This window comes from Ruditapes philippinarum, unplaced genomic scaffold, assembly GCF_026571515.1.
Source record: "Ruditapes philippinarum isolate M1 unplaced genomic scaffold, ASM2657151v2 ctg2005_1_1_1_1, whole genome shotgun sequence".
NCBI lineage: Eukaryota > Metazoa > Mollusca > Bivalvia > Venerida > Veneridae > Ruditapes > Ruditapes philippinarum.
The window spans coordinates 2786-18238 of record NW_026863570.1 but is presented as its reverse complement, the minus strand read 5'-3'; the positions used below and the strand labels follow the sequence as shown (position 1 = coordinate 18238).

General features: G+C 32.9%; 1 protein-coding gene across 1 annotated transcript; it reads left to right on the top strand.

The window, feature by feature from the left end:
* Nucleotides 1-1805: 1805 nt before the first annotated feature.
* LOC132722532 (uncharacterized) lies at nt 1806-12436 on the top strand. The gene is made up of 4 exons (XM_060707040.1): nt 1806-2259; nt 2372-2443; nt 4825-5161; nt 10671-12436. The coding sequence occupies exons 1-4, from the start codon at nt 1846-1848 to the stop codon at nt 12347-12349; spliced, it is 2502 nt and encodes an 833-aa protein (XP_060563023.1). The 5' UTR covers nt 1806-1845; the 3' UTR covers nt 12350-12436.
* Nucleotides 12437-15453: the final 3017 nt, after the last annotated feature.

Below are 15453 nucleotides of genomic sequence, written 5' to 3'. Positions count from 1 at the left end.
CCCTTAAAAATAACCAGTCAGACCTTGACCTTCACTCATTATTGACATTGTCTTTGAAGGTCAAATTATTGAAATTTTCATTGTTTTGGCGGTAACTGGCTGTAACTTTGCTATTATTGAAGGGATAAACTTCATATTATAACAGAACATTCTTAAGGACCAGACCTTGTTGTTTATCAAACCCAAATTTGCTTGGGCTCTTTAATGACCTTGACCTTGAAGGTTATATTACTGAATTTTCTCAGATTTGTGCATTTATTGGTGTGTGTGTGTATATATATATATATATATCATGTATAGTATATGTATTATATATATATATATATAAATGTGTGTGTGTGTGTGTATATATATATATACATATATATAGATATAAATAAATGTGTATATATATATATATATATATATATATATATATATATATATATATATATATATATATATATATATATATATATATATATATATATATATAATATGCATGTACATATATATATATATATATATTGCATCATTGTTGCTATTTTTAGAAATTGTCATTTTTTTCTATTTTTAGAAATTGTGTCATTTTTTCTATTTTTAGAAATTGCGTCATTGTTGCTATTTTTAGAAATTGTTGCCATTTTTAGAAATTGCGTCATTTTTTCTATTTTTATAAATTGCGTCATTGTTGCTATTTTTTTAGAAATTGCGTCATTGTTGCTATTTTTAGAAATTGCGTCATTTTTTCTATTTTTAGAAATTGCGTCATTTTTTTCTATTTTTAGAAATTGCGTCATTTTTTCTATTTTTAGAAATTGTGTCATGTTGCTATTTTTAGAAATTGCGTACTGTTGCTATTTTTAGAAATATGCTTAATGTTTCTATTCATATATATACAAAATATATAAACAAAACTAATGTGACAAGACAGACCAACTAAATTTATAAAAAGGAAACGTTGATATATGTTCAAACCTTTCTATGTTTGCGCTTAGAAAAAGTTAAAAGTCGAGCGTTGCCCCCGCCCGGCGGTGGCTCTTGTTTTGTTTAATGATAGCGCAGTTTGTGTATTATCAAAATGATCGTTTCGGTAAAGAATTATAAACTTAAGCTCAGTTGACATGTGATATCGACATCAAAAAATTTTTGAGGCACAGGCACCTTATCATTGTTTACACTTTAAATATTACAATTCCTTTCATAGTCTCTGCTCAGGCATGCATATTGAATTAAGATTGATTATAACATATAAAGATTATGTCAATAAAACATCTAACAGTTTTATTTACACAAATTGAATACCGACTTAAAAAGCAAAAAAAAAAAACTATTTGAAGAAAATCAATACAAAACTTGACGTGATCAATCGTTAACTTCACCTATATGAATATCACATTAGCTTAAAGTAAATCGGCTGTCTGGGCTGATGGCGGTAAACTGATATAAAAAATAAACAGCAGAAGACACATTTTAATCAAAATGATTAAACATATTTTTTTATCAATGTTGTAATACATGTATAATTTTATTCATGAAAATTGAATAAACAACTTTAAACCATAAAACTACTTGTAGTTCAATGGAACAGAAATATGACATTTGTATTGGCGTGCGGTTAATTTACCCAGTTCAGTAGCGTGCTAGAATGAGAATGAAGAATAAATAACTTGTATCGAGGAGGTGCCAGACAAACAGGTCATTGCAAAAAAAACATGGAAATATTATGTCAAAAAAATAGTTTAAGCTCAAACGCTTATTGATGTACTCGTACATTGATAATTGGGTAAATCTAAATAATTATACGTTGTCTTTTACAGGTGTGACATGATTATAATAAACTGACATGAAATGTGATGTCTGGTCATGGCGGCTTCCCAACCTGGTACATCATCTTCGGCACAGAAAGCTGATAATCGTATCTTCCTATTCCGTCTACAAATGCTCATTATAGATGGCGGACTTACATGTTTAAGAAATTATGTAGATCAGAAACTTGCAGCCAAATCATCAACACTAAGTGCATGCCTTGCTAATGAACAGGCACAAATCAATTTTCTAAAGGGACGTAAGATAATAACACAGGTGCAATATGATTTATTGTATCCATCAAGTGGCACTGTTTCAACGTCTGATTTGGACATAACACTCATCATTTGTCTTATGAGAAATCTGACGTGTTTCAACTTAAACACAAAATTTAAGTGGGACACTCCACCAGCACAGAATGACACTTCAATTGAGGCAGACATTTGTAGGCTGAAGTTCTTCAGGAATGAAGTAAGTTTTCAGACTTCTTAATTCAATGTAGAATATTAAATCCAAAAACGTCGGTATATTTATTATAGCATTATATTTTTCTTTTGAGGAGAATTTCTTTTTATATCTTCAGATTTGTCATATATCGACTACAACAGGGATACAACATAATGACTTTATACAAAAGTGGAATGAAATCGAACAGGTATAAGATAAATTATATCTTGGTACTATCTATATATATATTTAGGAAATAGATATCAATTATGTGTGCATTGTTGTAGAAAAATGCACGGTTTGAGTTCAAATGCGTAGTAATATAATCACGAAGGCCGATATGTCTGAGTGATTAATTACAAAGCATTTGAACGAAAAACGTGCATTAGTATACAATAATGCACGAAGAATTAAGATCTATTTCCATTCTAACACGCCAAGAAAAAATATAATTATTACTATAAAGTTGGACTTTTGGATGCAGTTTGCTAGCGATGTGTTTTCCGAGTATGCACATGTAAAGATATTGCCTGTTGGTCGACAATTTGATGGAAATACCGTGTGACGCAGGCACTCGGGGTAGCTGGAAAACTGGAGACAACTTCTTTCCTGACCAAATTTAACATTGAAAACGTCGATTCTGGTGAAGTTTTGTGCATTCTAACCTTAAACAGATGCCCACAAGTCTTCAGCGTAATTTATTACCTAAAAGTCTTCATAGAAACGAAGATATATTCTTTTTTGCTTTAATCCTCGTTGTGAGCACCATAGCCTCGTTGTGAGCAGACAAACGCAGTGCGTGTCTGGTTTAAATATGTAATTCAGATGGTGAAAATATAATTTTCAATCTACCAAAGCAATTAAAATGTTTTTGCACAGCAGAATATTTTTGCAAGACGTTGGGCATATCCCGAAGGGAGGCATATTAGTTTTGAACTGTCCGTCCGTCAATTCGTCCGAAAACTTTAACATTGGCCATAACTTCCTTAGTAAACGGATTTGATTCATATTTGAACACACCATCCCTTAGCACAAGACCTTCCTACGGACCTGTATTTTTACCTTGACCCCTGAATGGCCTTTACCTTGAAGGTCAAATTGTCCAAAAACATTCAAGGTCAAGGTGAAATAAAAATAGGTCAGTTGGAAGGTCTTGTCCAAAGGGGCATTGTGTCCAAAAATGAATTAATTCCACTTACTTATACAGAAATTATGACCAATGTTAAAGTTTTTGGATGTTCAAGAAGGTCATTTAGGGGTCAAGGTGAAAAATACAGATCAGTTTGACGGTCTTGTCTAAAGGGGTGTTGTGTCCAAATATGAGTAGAATCCGTATACTATATGGAAGTTAATTATGACAAATTTTTAGGTTTTTTGGACATTTTGACCTTCAAGGTGAAGGTCATTCAGGGGTCAAGGTCAAAAGAATATAGGTCAGTTGGAAGGCCTTGTCCAAAGAGGTGTTGTGCCTAAATATGAATTAGATTGATTTACTTAAAAGGATGTTAAAGTTTTCGGACAGATTGACGGACTGACGGACGGACAGTTCAAAACTAATATGCCTCCCTTCGGGGTATGCAAAACGTCTTGCAAAAGAATTCTGCTGTGCAAAAACGTTTTAATTGCTTTGGTAGATTGAAAATTATATTTTCACCATCTGAATTACATATTTAAACCAGACACGCACTGCGCTTGTCTGCTCATAACAAGGTTATGGTGCTCACACCGAGGATTAAAGCAAAAAAGAATATATCTGCATTCCGATATTTTTACATAAATGTCTTTAATCTTCAAAAATTATGAAAAACTCACCTTGTTTATCGTGTCACACGTCATAGATAGGTGCTCACAACGAGGAACGGAAGTTGCTCACAACATTTTTACCGATGGACATTTTACACTCGTTGTGAGTTAAACGGGCGTGTGATTTGTTTCCGTACTTATTTTCAGCGCGTCGCATTTTTAGTGGTTACGTCACATGTATATAATGATTACGTCATAAGTCTAAATATAGAACGTCAACAGTGATTATGTTGCATAATAATACACACTTTCGGTCTTCTATGTTCAATAGGGAAAAATGAGGGTCGTGTTAGAATGTAGAATAATGCACGCTTTGGGCCTTCTTTGTTTATACAGAAAAAATTCCGATAGTGTTAGAATGAATAATTATTCAATATTTTTCTCGTAGAACAGAGGAGGTTGGTTATTTCATATTCTGCAAACTGATGAAAATGATTCATTTGTAAATAAACCAAAGAAAACACGTATAGTTATTTTAGCCTCACACAAATATTTGTTGTTTATAACTGCAATGTTATTCTTCTTTACCTAAATGTATTAACATATAATATAGCTTTACTCGATACCATTATTGCTTTTTTTATGGAATCATTAGTGTGCGATTTTCATTATTTTACTATCAACTGATGAAAAAATACATGTAGTTTGCTCTAATTAAGACTCCAAATAAAATTCGATAGCATTTTACTTTTCTTTCGATTAATATATGTCATCTATCTTTACACATATGTATAATATTATGCGAAGTATCTCATAAAGATTTCAAACATCTAGCTTACATTCTAGATCCTCCTGAGAATTGATACTGTGTACCCAATCAAAGACTTTCAGCAGACAATAAATGAGTTTCTATTCTGTACTCTTGATCCCAGTACAGAGAAGAGGGTAACAGATGAAATTGAGAAATGGAACAAATTTGACAAATCTGTAAAAACTGATTTAGAACAGTTGAAAACAGGTCAAAAAGTAATGAAACAGAGTATTGATGCACAAAACATAGAACTAGCTGAAACCAGAAAACGTATGTCGGAAAACACAGACGAATTAAAAACGGTTAATGTCAAAATAGCTAAAATAGAAAGCCAATTGCCAGCAGAAGACAACTATCAGCAGCGCAAACTAGGTAAGAAAAACAATGCACTTAGTACATTTGAGGCATGTGCGCGTGCGCGCGCGCGTGTGTGTATGTGTGTGTGTGTGTTGGCGTGTGTGTTGGTGCGTGTGTGCGTGTGTTTGTGTGTAACAGTTTTATCCTTTCTTATTTCAAATGCTTAAATCATTAAATGGCCCACCGGTCATATTTTCTTTTTACGCATAATCTCCTTACACGTATTATTTTATTAAATTTCAATTCTAGAACATAATTTCACACAGTCTAGAGGGTTAATATTGCTACATGGATGGCAACATGAGTTGAAATTAAATGTACATTTTGCAAGAATCTACGATGTCAAGATTCTATATTTGACATATCTCCAATATACGGTGTTCCGTTTTGACAATCGTGACTTTTATTTAGTCTGTACCATTGCGCTTTCACCATCGTACCATCGCGCTTTCACCATCGTACCATAGCGTTTTCACCATCGTACCATCGCAAATATAACATTGAGCATGACCACCGGAAGACGATGGCACGATGATGAAAACACGATGTTGTTTTATAGACTTGTGTCTTACTCTTTTCAAAATAGAAAGACTCAATTTCATTGTATATTTACAGACTTAAAGTGCGTTTGTTGATATCAAAGATATGTTTGCTTTATTTGTGTATGTTTTTTTAAGTTTAAGATAATGAACATAAAAACCTTAACCTACATATTTTTCGGAAAATTTACTTTACGGCTTAACAGCAGTGATTCTGTGTCAACAGTTGGTAAGTTCTCACAGAAACAACAATGATACTGTTTCCCAGAATAATCGTACAGTTTTACTACATATATATATATATATATATATATATATATATATATATATATATATATATATATATATATATATATATTATTATATATATATATATATATATATATATATATATATGTGTGTGTGTGTGTAAATATTGGGTGTTTTAGTTTGCTTTCTGATGCTGATTAGATTTTATGAAGATAATATTGTTGGTTGAATGTTTGTGGCTTATACTATATCTCAGAGTTGTAAAAATATTAATTTTGTGTTCTTCATTTTGTGATGATTATATCGCTTTGTTAGATCATAAGTTGCTTAGAGCTTGGGCTCGCCAGGTGTCTAGTATTGTTTCGTTTAAAAGACGTATACGTGAAAAGATATTTCGTAAAAGTGATTGATAAATGATGTGTATTTGTTTTGGGTGTAAATAATGATCAGAGTTCATTGTTTTGGGTGTAAAAAAACAATCAGAGCTTGTTATTTGAATGAATATATTGATTTGAGACAGATTTAAAATACCCAAAAAATAGTGTTAACTAAACAATTACATGCTAGTGTTTTCCAACTGAGAATATTTCAATTTTATGTCAGGCGGTGCTGCCCAAGCCCCATATCTTAGAAATTGGTTCTAGTATTTATTACTTAATCTTCCCTAAGATTATATTACATCAATGCAGTCATTTCTCCTGACACTGTTTCAACCGTTGGTACATTCTGACAGAAACAACAGTGAAACTGTTTCAACAGCTAGTACATTCTGACAGAAACAGCAATATAACTGCTACAAAAGCTGGTACATTCTGACAGAAACAACAGTGATACTGTTTCAACAGCTGGTACATAATGACGGTAACAACAGTGATACTGTTTCAACAGCTGATACATTTTGACAGAAACAGCAGTATTACTGCTACAAAAGCTTGTACATTCTGACAGAAACAGCAGTATTACTGCTACAAAAGCTTGTACATTCTGACAGAAACAGCAATATTACTGCTAAAAAAGCTTGTTCATTCTGACAGATACAACAGTGATAGTGTTCTAACAGCTGGTATATTCTGACAGAAACAGCAGTATTACTGCTACAAAAGCTTGTACATTCTGACAGATACAACAGTGATACTGTTTCAACAGCTAGTTTATTCTGACAGATACAACAGCATTACTGCTACAAAAACTTGTACATTCTGACAGATACAACAGTGATACTGTTTCAACAGCTGATACATTCTGTCAGAAACAGCAGTATTACTGCTACAAAAGCTTGTACATTCTGACAGATACAACAGTGATACTGTTTCAACTTAAACAATCATATATTAGATCTAGCAAATAAATCAAACATACTTAAATGAAATAATATATATTTCCTAAAGTTATTTGCGTATTCTATAATAAATGACACCTTATCTCGCAATGGTATGAATACAATAGTTTTGTACAATTTATAACTTTGTCATCTTCCAACTATTTCATTGAGCCGGTATACGTATATATTGTTTTTTATATCAAGGTATTTATTATAACCTTATATTACATGAAAAAGAAACAAATGATGTAAAACACATAAAATCTGTATCAGCAAAAAAGTAGCCCCGCAAGTTTATATTTCCATGAGATAGTCCGAGACCGTGTTCCACCATCTAAAATTTGCCAAGGAAATAAAAGTTATGACTACATAGTATTTTCAAATACACTTAACTTGGAAGAAATAATAATACAATGGAAAATGAAAATAATACGTATTAATCAGTCTGTTACAAAGTCATTCCGAGAATCTGTGGGGAAAAAAGTTTTTTATGCAGTTAATCTTTATTTAATTTATTAATAGGATGTTGCATTTCTTGAAACTATTAGCTTTTGAAATACATTTAAATACTTATAACACGATGTATTTTACTTTAAGTCTATCTTTATTTTCTGACATGTTTGACACGACAAAATTTACTGTTTGACTTTTCACAATTCACAATGATTACTTTGTGAATTCCCGTTTCCAACAAACGGCATTCACGAATTCACCATTTTAATTTATTTATTTCTATCATATACTTACAAATGAAATATTGAGAAATATTCATGAAATAAAATGCATACATGTATTTTCATTTTCCGTTTTTTAACTGTAAAAAATATTTTTCACTACAGTGAAAAACATTTCCTTATTTTCACTTGTGGCTTGCCGGACTACTTTTTTCTTAATGCAGCTGTTACATGCAATGATAACTTGTCCCTATTTATTAAATAGAGAGACAGACAGACAAACAGACAGACATACAGAAAGACAGACAGATTAGTAACTCGTGGCCAGGACTAAAGTATCTTGTGCGCACTACTTATTTATCTCGTGGTCTCGACTGAGTTACTTGTGGCCACTTAGCAACTCGTGGTAACGACACAGTATCTCGTGCGCACCATTTAATTATCTCGTGGTCACGATGTATTAACTCGTGGCCACGACATAGTAACACTTGCGTACCACTTTATTATCACGTGGCCACGACTTAAAATCGCATATTTGACATAGTATCTCGTGCGCACCACTTAATTTTTCGTGGCCGTGACACAGTATCTCGTGCACAAGTGATAAATAAAAACACACATGTTACCTCTGTGCCAAAGTGAAGATCTTAGAGGCTGTCACATTTTGGTCGAAAAGTAGCTAACAAAAGTAAAAGCGCTACCTTAAAGAAAACGATTGATTGAGTCTTGGTATAATGAATGAGTTGAATGAATTTATATTATTCGTTTGATATAAGGGAAGGTAAAGAATTGATATAGCATTAAGTATAGTTTCTGTCGGCAAGTTTGATATGACAACGGTAATATGTATAAGCTATACAGTAAGTGGAATATAAAGGTTGTATATCTTCTGTCGGCAAGTTTAATATATATAGCGTCTGTTTGCAATGTGGATGGTACGGTATATATAGCTCCTGTCTGCAAGTTGAGTATAACGGTATGTATAACTTTGGTCAACAAGTTGAATATAACGGTATATATTCTATCGGCTAAATTGAATAGAACGATTTGTATAGATTTTAATCGGCAAGTTAATACAATAGCCTGATTAGCTTTAAAATAAGGCGAGAGAGAGTTATTTACAAGCCGTCGATTACCTGATTCAGTGTAACATTGACAAAAGACCAAAAACACAGAGGCATTTCTTTGACAAATGTACTTCATGATAGTTGACGTTGATAATATCACTGTTTTGAATTTAAGCCCCCTACAATGTTTCAGTGAAACACAATCTTTCACGGTACTGGAAACCATTTTAATGATGTGACGTTGTAAATGACGCCACGTTGTATTATTATTTAGCACGCTTTTCATTTAGTTTTAGGCTAAATGTCTTTTTAAACGTCTATTTGCATAAAATAAAAAGAAAATTCGTTTAGTTCAGTGTAAGATTGCAATATATTTCACCTCGTGAACACTAAAAGTTCATATTTCACTCGTGACTGCGCCACTCGTGAAATATACCTTTTGGTGCTCACTTGGTGAAATATATTCCTATCTTACACTGAACTAAACAAATATCCTCTATATACTGTGTGCTTTGACCGTATAATCAGTATGCTATTGATAGGTTAATAAAATCAAACAATAGTCTGATTATGAATAATAGCCGAAAAATTCCGATTAGGCAAAATTAAAATGATGGAGACACCAGGAGGATTTACTTCCTGTATCGAGTAAAGTTTTCCCCTCCTTGATAACGATTTGTTTTCATATTTTTAATCTTAAAACGGTTCAAACATGATAAACATATATCGTTCTTGGTGTTGTTCATGTAATGTAAATATTTTCTTCTTATGCTTGTCCACATCCTCTCACCCCCACCAATTCTTTGGGTTCAGAATGAAGAACGTAAATGTTTATTTTCAATACGGTGGCATAGAAATATTTTATCTCTAACGTGCGCACGCGACCGGACATATGAAATATTTTATCTATCACGTGCGCACGTGATGGAGGACATCAGAAATATTTTACCTGTCCCGTGCGCACGCGATGGGGGACATCGGAAAATATTTAAATACCACGTGCGCACGCGATAGCTACCACGTGCGCACGCTATGACTACTACTTGCGCACGCGATAGCTACTACGTGCGCACGTACAATTTATTACGTGCGCACGCGATAGCTTTTAATTTCAAACAAGTCATGAATAAGAACTTCCCTGTCCATTTTAGAAATGGAAGGTATTATATACGTAGTAGTTACGCATGCGCACGTAGTAGCTGTCGTGTGCGCACGTAGTAGCTGTCGCGTGCTCATGTATTAGTTGTAGCGTGCGCACGTAGTAGCTATCGCGTGCGCACGTAGTAGCTATCGCGTGCGCACATGATAGATAAAATATTCCTGATGTCTCCCATTGCGTGCGCACGTGATAGCTAAAATATTTCTGATGTGCCCCATCGCGTGCTCACGTGATAGATAATATATTTCTGATGTCCCCTCTATGCCACCGTATTTCGAGCATAATTATAACGATGGAAATACTTTGTTTTGTAAATTAAATTATGCAACTATTAAAACAAGTTTATGCTATAATTATGAATTGTTAAACATAGTGTTACATATCTACTTCTTATTTGCCGTGTGCATTATCTGATGTCTAACCATACAAAATTCAAGTTGGTAAACACCTGAACATTTCATATATTATATATAAAGACTGTCACTGATTAACACTTTTTTCTATTCTCTTTTCAGAATTTCAAGGCGACCTGATTAAATTTTACAGAAAAAAGTGTAGTTCAATACCACTCTCACCGCTTCTTGAAGAAATAGAGACACCTCTAGCTGGGTTCTATGTGATGCCAGATATAGTCGCCGTAAAACAGAAATCCCTAACTTGTCATGAAGAGGAAAGAACACCGATCAAGTCTTTGAAAGACCTGTTTTCAACCGGAAGTGGAGATCAACAAGAAATTTATCTATCAGCTGATGCAGGTTTTGGAAAAACTGCTTTCTCAAAATATCTTGCAGTCACGTGGTGTCAAGCTCATTGTCACGATGAAAACTACGCCTGCTTTAAAGACGACGAGTTAAAAACGTTATTTGACTTCAAGTTCTTATTTTTGGTTTTATTAAGAGACTGTACCTCTGTCTGTAACATTGACGATATGATTGAACAGCAAATTACGACGAAACTTCCTACTTCTGCAAAACTAGATGAAGTTTTACGTAGAGAAAAATGCTTGATTATATTGGACGGTCTTGATGAATGGACTCATCCTGATAATAGCTGTAGCGAAGTAACAGAAAAAATACCACATCGGTACGTACGTGATAATTGTGCTATCCTAACGACAACCCGACCGTGGAAGCTCGGAATTGCAAATCTCAAGTCAAGTCAAATAAACAAAAAAGTAGAATTGGTTCAATTAAGTGCAGATTCTACGCGGCAACTTGAAGAAAATGCTATAAGAAAAATGACCGGTGTCCGTGACGATAGAGTACTGGAGAGTAAAATATGGGACTTTAATGAAGTGATACGTGACCGTCACCTAGAGCACATGCAAGTGATTCCACTCCTCCTCATGTATATTGTTTGCCTATGGTGCAACAACATTCCTATAGGAAATTCAAAACATGAAATTTACACCAATATCATTGAATTTCTATTATCAAGAACGTCAAAGAAACACCCGGAAGTTCAACCATCTCGTGAATCGTCTGCCAGTGAAATTCCAGAATACTTCAAAAGTCATGAATTTTGTAAAAAGTTTTACAGTCTTATAACATCATTAGCAGAACTAGCTTACCAAACATTATTTCACGAAAACAGAGAAAACACGCTGGTATTTGATAGAACGGTTGCTGAAAAATATCTCAAAGCAGACGACATAAAATTAAGTCTTCTCTCAGGAATATTGTCAGAAAGTAGAAGTAAAACTTTAATCAAAGAAATTACTAAATTATCGTTTTCTCACAAAACAGTGCAAGAATTCTTTGCTGCAATATTTATAAGTTCTCAAAATGACGCTCAGAAAATTGTTGTAGAAAAATGTAGAAATATTCAAGACATTCTAGACATGTCAAAAATTTGTGAATTTATAAGTAAAATGAATGCTGACCGGATGTGTGAAATATCAAATGATTTGATGTCTGTGATAAATGAAGACGAGAAAACACGCGACTATAGAACTAGGACAGGTGACGAGAACATGTACAATACTCCATTGTATAACATACAGAAAATGTTCATGTCGTGTTTACAAGAAATGCCTGAAAGTGAAAATATTCAATTATGTTTACAAGATTTCTTCATTGACAAGTACACCGAGGACAGTAAGCTGTTACAACGTTTATTAAAACAAAATAAAACCAACATAAAATCACTTTATATAGACATCAGAATACTTCCAGCAGTTTACGTGAAATTATAGATTTATTCTCTCTCACAGATCTCAGTCATATACAGAAACTTTACTATTATGGTGACTACGACAAGGAGGCTAGGATAAGTCGGATTTTGTTTCCCAGTTTACAGTCCGTTACTTTGTCGTCTAGTTCATGTACAAATGATGTAGAAATTCGGACTGAAAATTTTGCGCGATGTCAAAACTTACAATATTTAGATATTGAACACTTCACGTTATCTCACAAAATACATGAAACAATTTTCAATTTTATCTCCGGTCAAAAATCAATGAAAGAGTTAACATTGTACATGTTAGGCTGTAATGAACATGGCGGCTATGATTGTAAGAGATTGATGAACTTGGACTTGTCTCAACATTCAACTCTATCAAAGTTACACTTGGGGAATTTACCTGGGAGGCTACAATTTAATATAACAACACCGTCATTAGTTGATGTTACGTTGTCGCTCATCAATCTAGATGAAAATTCATTGTTACTGTCACGTGACATGTTGAATATTGAACGCGTGGTGTTGGAAAGTATAGAAATGTCTGCAGAAAGTTTACAGAACTTTATCACCGTGCTGAAAAATCTGCCGCAGTCAGTTACAGTAAAGATGAGATACATTAAACCGGAAACAGAATATGACCGTGTTAGAGAAAATATTCGGAGATCACAAACTTTTTATGTGATATACGACGACAGGTGGTTCGAGTTCAAAACAAGGAAACCAAGTAAAGAATAAACAAAGGAAAAATATTGTGAAATAAACTTAAGAAATTACTTTAATAAGTTTAAATAATTTAAACAATAATTTCAACATATGGACACTTAGAAACAAAATGGCTGGCGACTCTTCAATTTTAATTAGAACATACATGTACTTCCCTTTTCAAATAATAAATTGACAATTGTTTATAAATAAAAGCATTTCATTAATATAAATAATTCAAGGAAGTTTTTACCGAATTTAATGAATATAAAAGTTAGATAAGGATTTGAAAATATTTCACAGGTAAGTGATTTTACATTGAATATTTTATCTTTTTTTATTATACATGCAAGAACTGAAATAGATTTTTAACTGTGAAGATAAAAAAATATTTTTGTATTAAATATCAATTGAACAAAATGATATTGATAAATTCTGTTTCAAATAGTGTCCAAGAATTTTAAATTGATTCCTGAAATAGACATTTTAATCAAAATACAGTATTTTTAACATTGGCTGTATTTACATAACATTTATGTACCTGAACACTCTTATACACATTTATCTCATGTTGATTAGTATTAGTTTGTAAATTTAAAATTATCATTTTTTTCCGGAAATATTGCTTGTGTAAGATTTGTTTTGTTTTATTAATTGCGAAACGCTTTAAATAATAAGGTGACTCCTTTAGTAACAAGAATATCATATAATTAGATCCTTTTTAATACCTTTCAACCAAGGGTCATGAATTTTCCTAAAATGTTTATTAAACATTCCAAATGACCATTGATATTTTAATACCTAGCAACCCTTATTAGTTTTATAGCTACAATCATTTACTTTTCATTGCAACCACTGGCTTCAAAAGCAACGATTAACTTTCCATAGCAACAAGTGACATTCATAGTAGATATTGACATTCCATGGCTTCATTGACTTTTAATAGCAACCATTTATTTCTGTAGCACATTTGACTTTACTTAGCAAACAGTGATTTCCATACCAAATTTGACTTACCTTAGCCATAGCGACCATTGACTTTCCATTGCAACCATTAGAACTTTTTACTATAGCCAATGTTATTTTCGATAGCAGTTATTATGTTCTGTAGCAACCATTGAATTTCTTTAGCAACCATAACCTTCCAATGCAACCATTAAACTGCAAATCATTTATTGGATTTACTAGCAATTTGTGATTTTATCAGATTTAACATCCGTAGGAACCAGTTGAATTTATATAAAGAAGTGATTTCCCTTAGAAACCATTGACTTCCATTGGAACCCAAAACCGACATGTTGGATAATTATCAGTTTAAGATAAGAATCAATATATGCTTTTCATTCATAACTTGCGATATTATTTGCTCCATGTTAATTAGTGCCTTTATAATCAGGTGAGCGATACAAGGGTGATGACTCTCTTGTCCACAAAAATTTAACTAGATTAGAATAAGACATCGTTCTCAAAATTTACACATTAATAAGATATGCATGCGTTAATGTCGTGTCTTATTTCTCGTTTCAGTGACCTTGGTTCAAAATCTTTGTGATGCAGAATCTCTTGTGACATTTTACAATTAGGATTTGTGTAGTTAAAGATTATTTTGACAAACAAAAATACCAGGTTCCGTTGTTGACAAGGTAAGCTTTAAATTATCTACATGATTGACAGACCAGTTAAATCCAATATAGACTGTTAAATTAAATTTCAAAGACAAAGTCCGTGCAAAGGAAAATTGCTTCATTCAACAAATTCATGAACGGACATTTATAAGGGAAATTGTCGAAAATATTAATTTTTACGCAAGGTTTTGTAAGCCGAGTTTCAATACCACCTGAGTTAAATACCTCTTAAGCATAGTTTGGTATTAGTTATCTTACGAAAGGTCCGTGGTTCTACTCGGATTTTAGCTAAGACCAAATAGTTAAATTCACTTAGCTGACAACAACAGACAGTGGTTCTACTCAGATGTCAGCTATTACGCTCAAATGGTTTACAGAACCGACTTTCTTAACTGATGTCAGCTCATGTCTATATTATTAAACTAAGTTGGCTGACTACATTGATATATCGGATATAAATTCTACTTAGAGGTCAGCTGCGCATAAATGATTTAGTTTGCTCTCAGAAGGTCTGTAGCTTTAATCATATACCAACTACTATGCTTAAATAGTTCATTTCAGCTGACCGGTGAAAGGTGTATTTTTCAATTCATTTTGCTTACGAAAGATCCGTGATTCTACTCATTTGCAGGTCGTGCACATATAATAATTCATATAAAGGACAATCTTAATATATTCTGTTCACATTTTTATCACTTTATGACAATGAATCTTACAAATGAATCTGTAAATATAATAACTTATGACTTCCAGTAAGTTTTTCATGTTCATTGAAGGTGAACAATAGGCC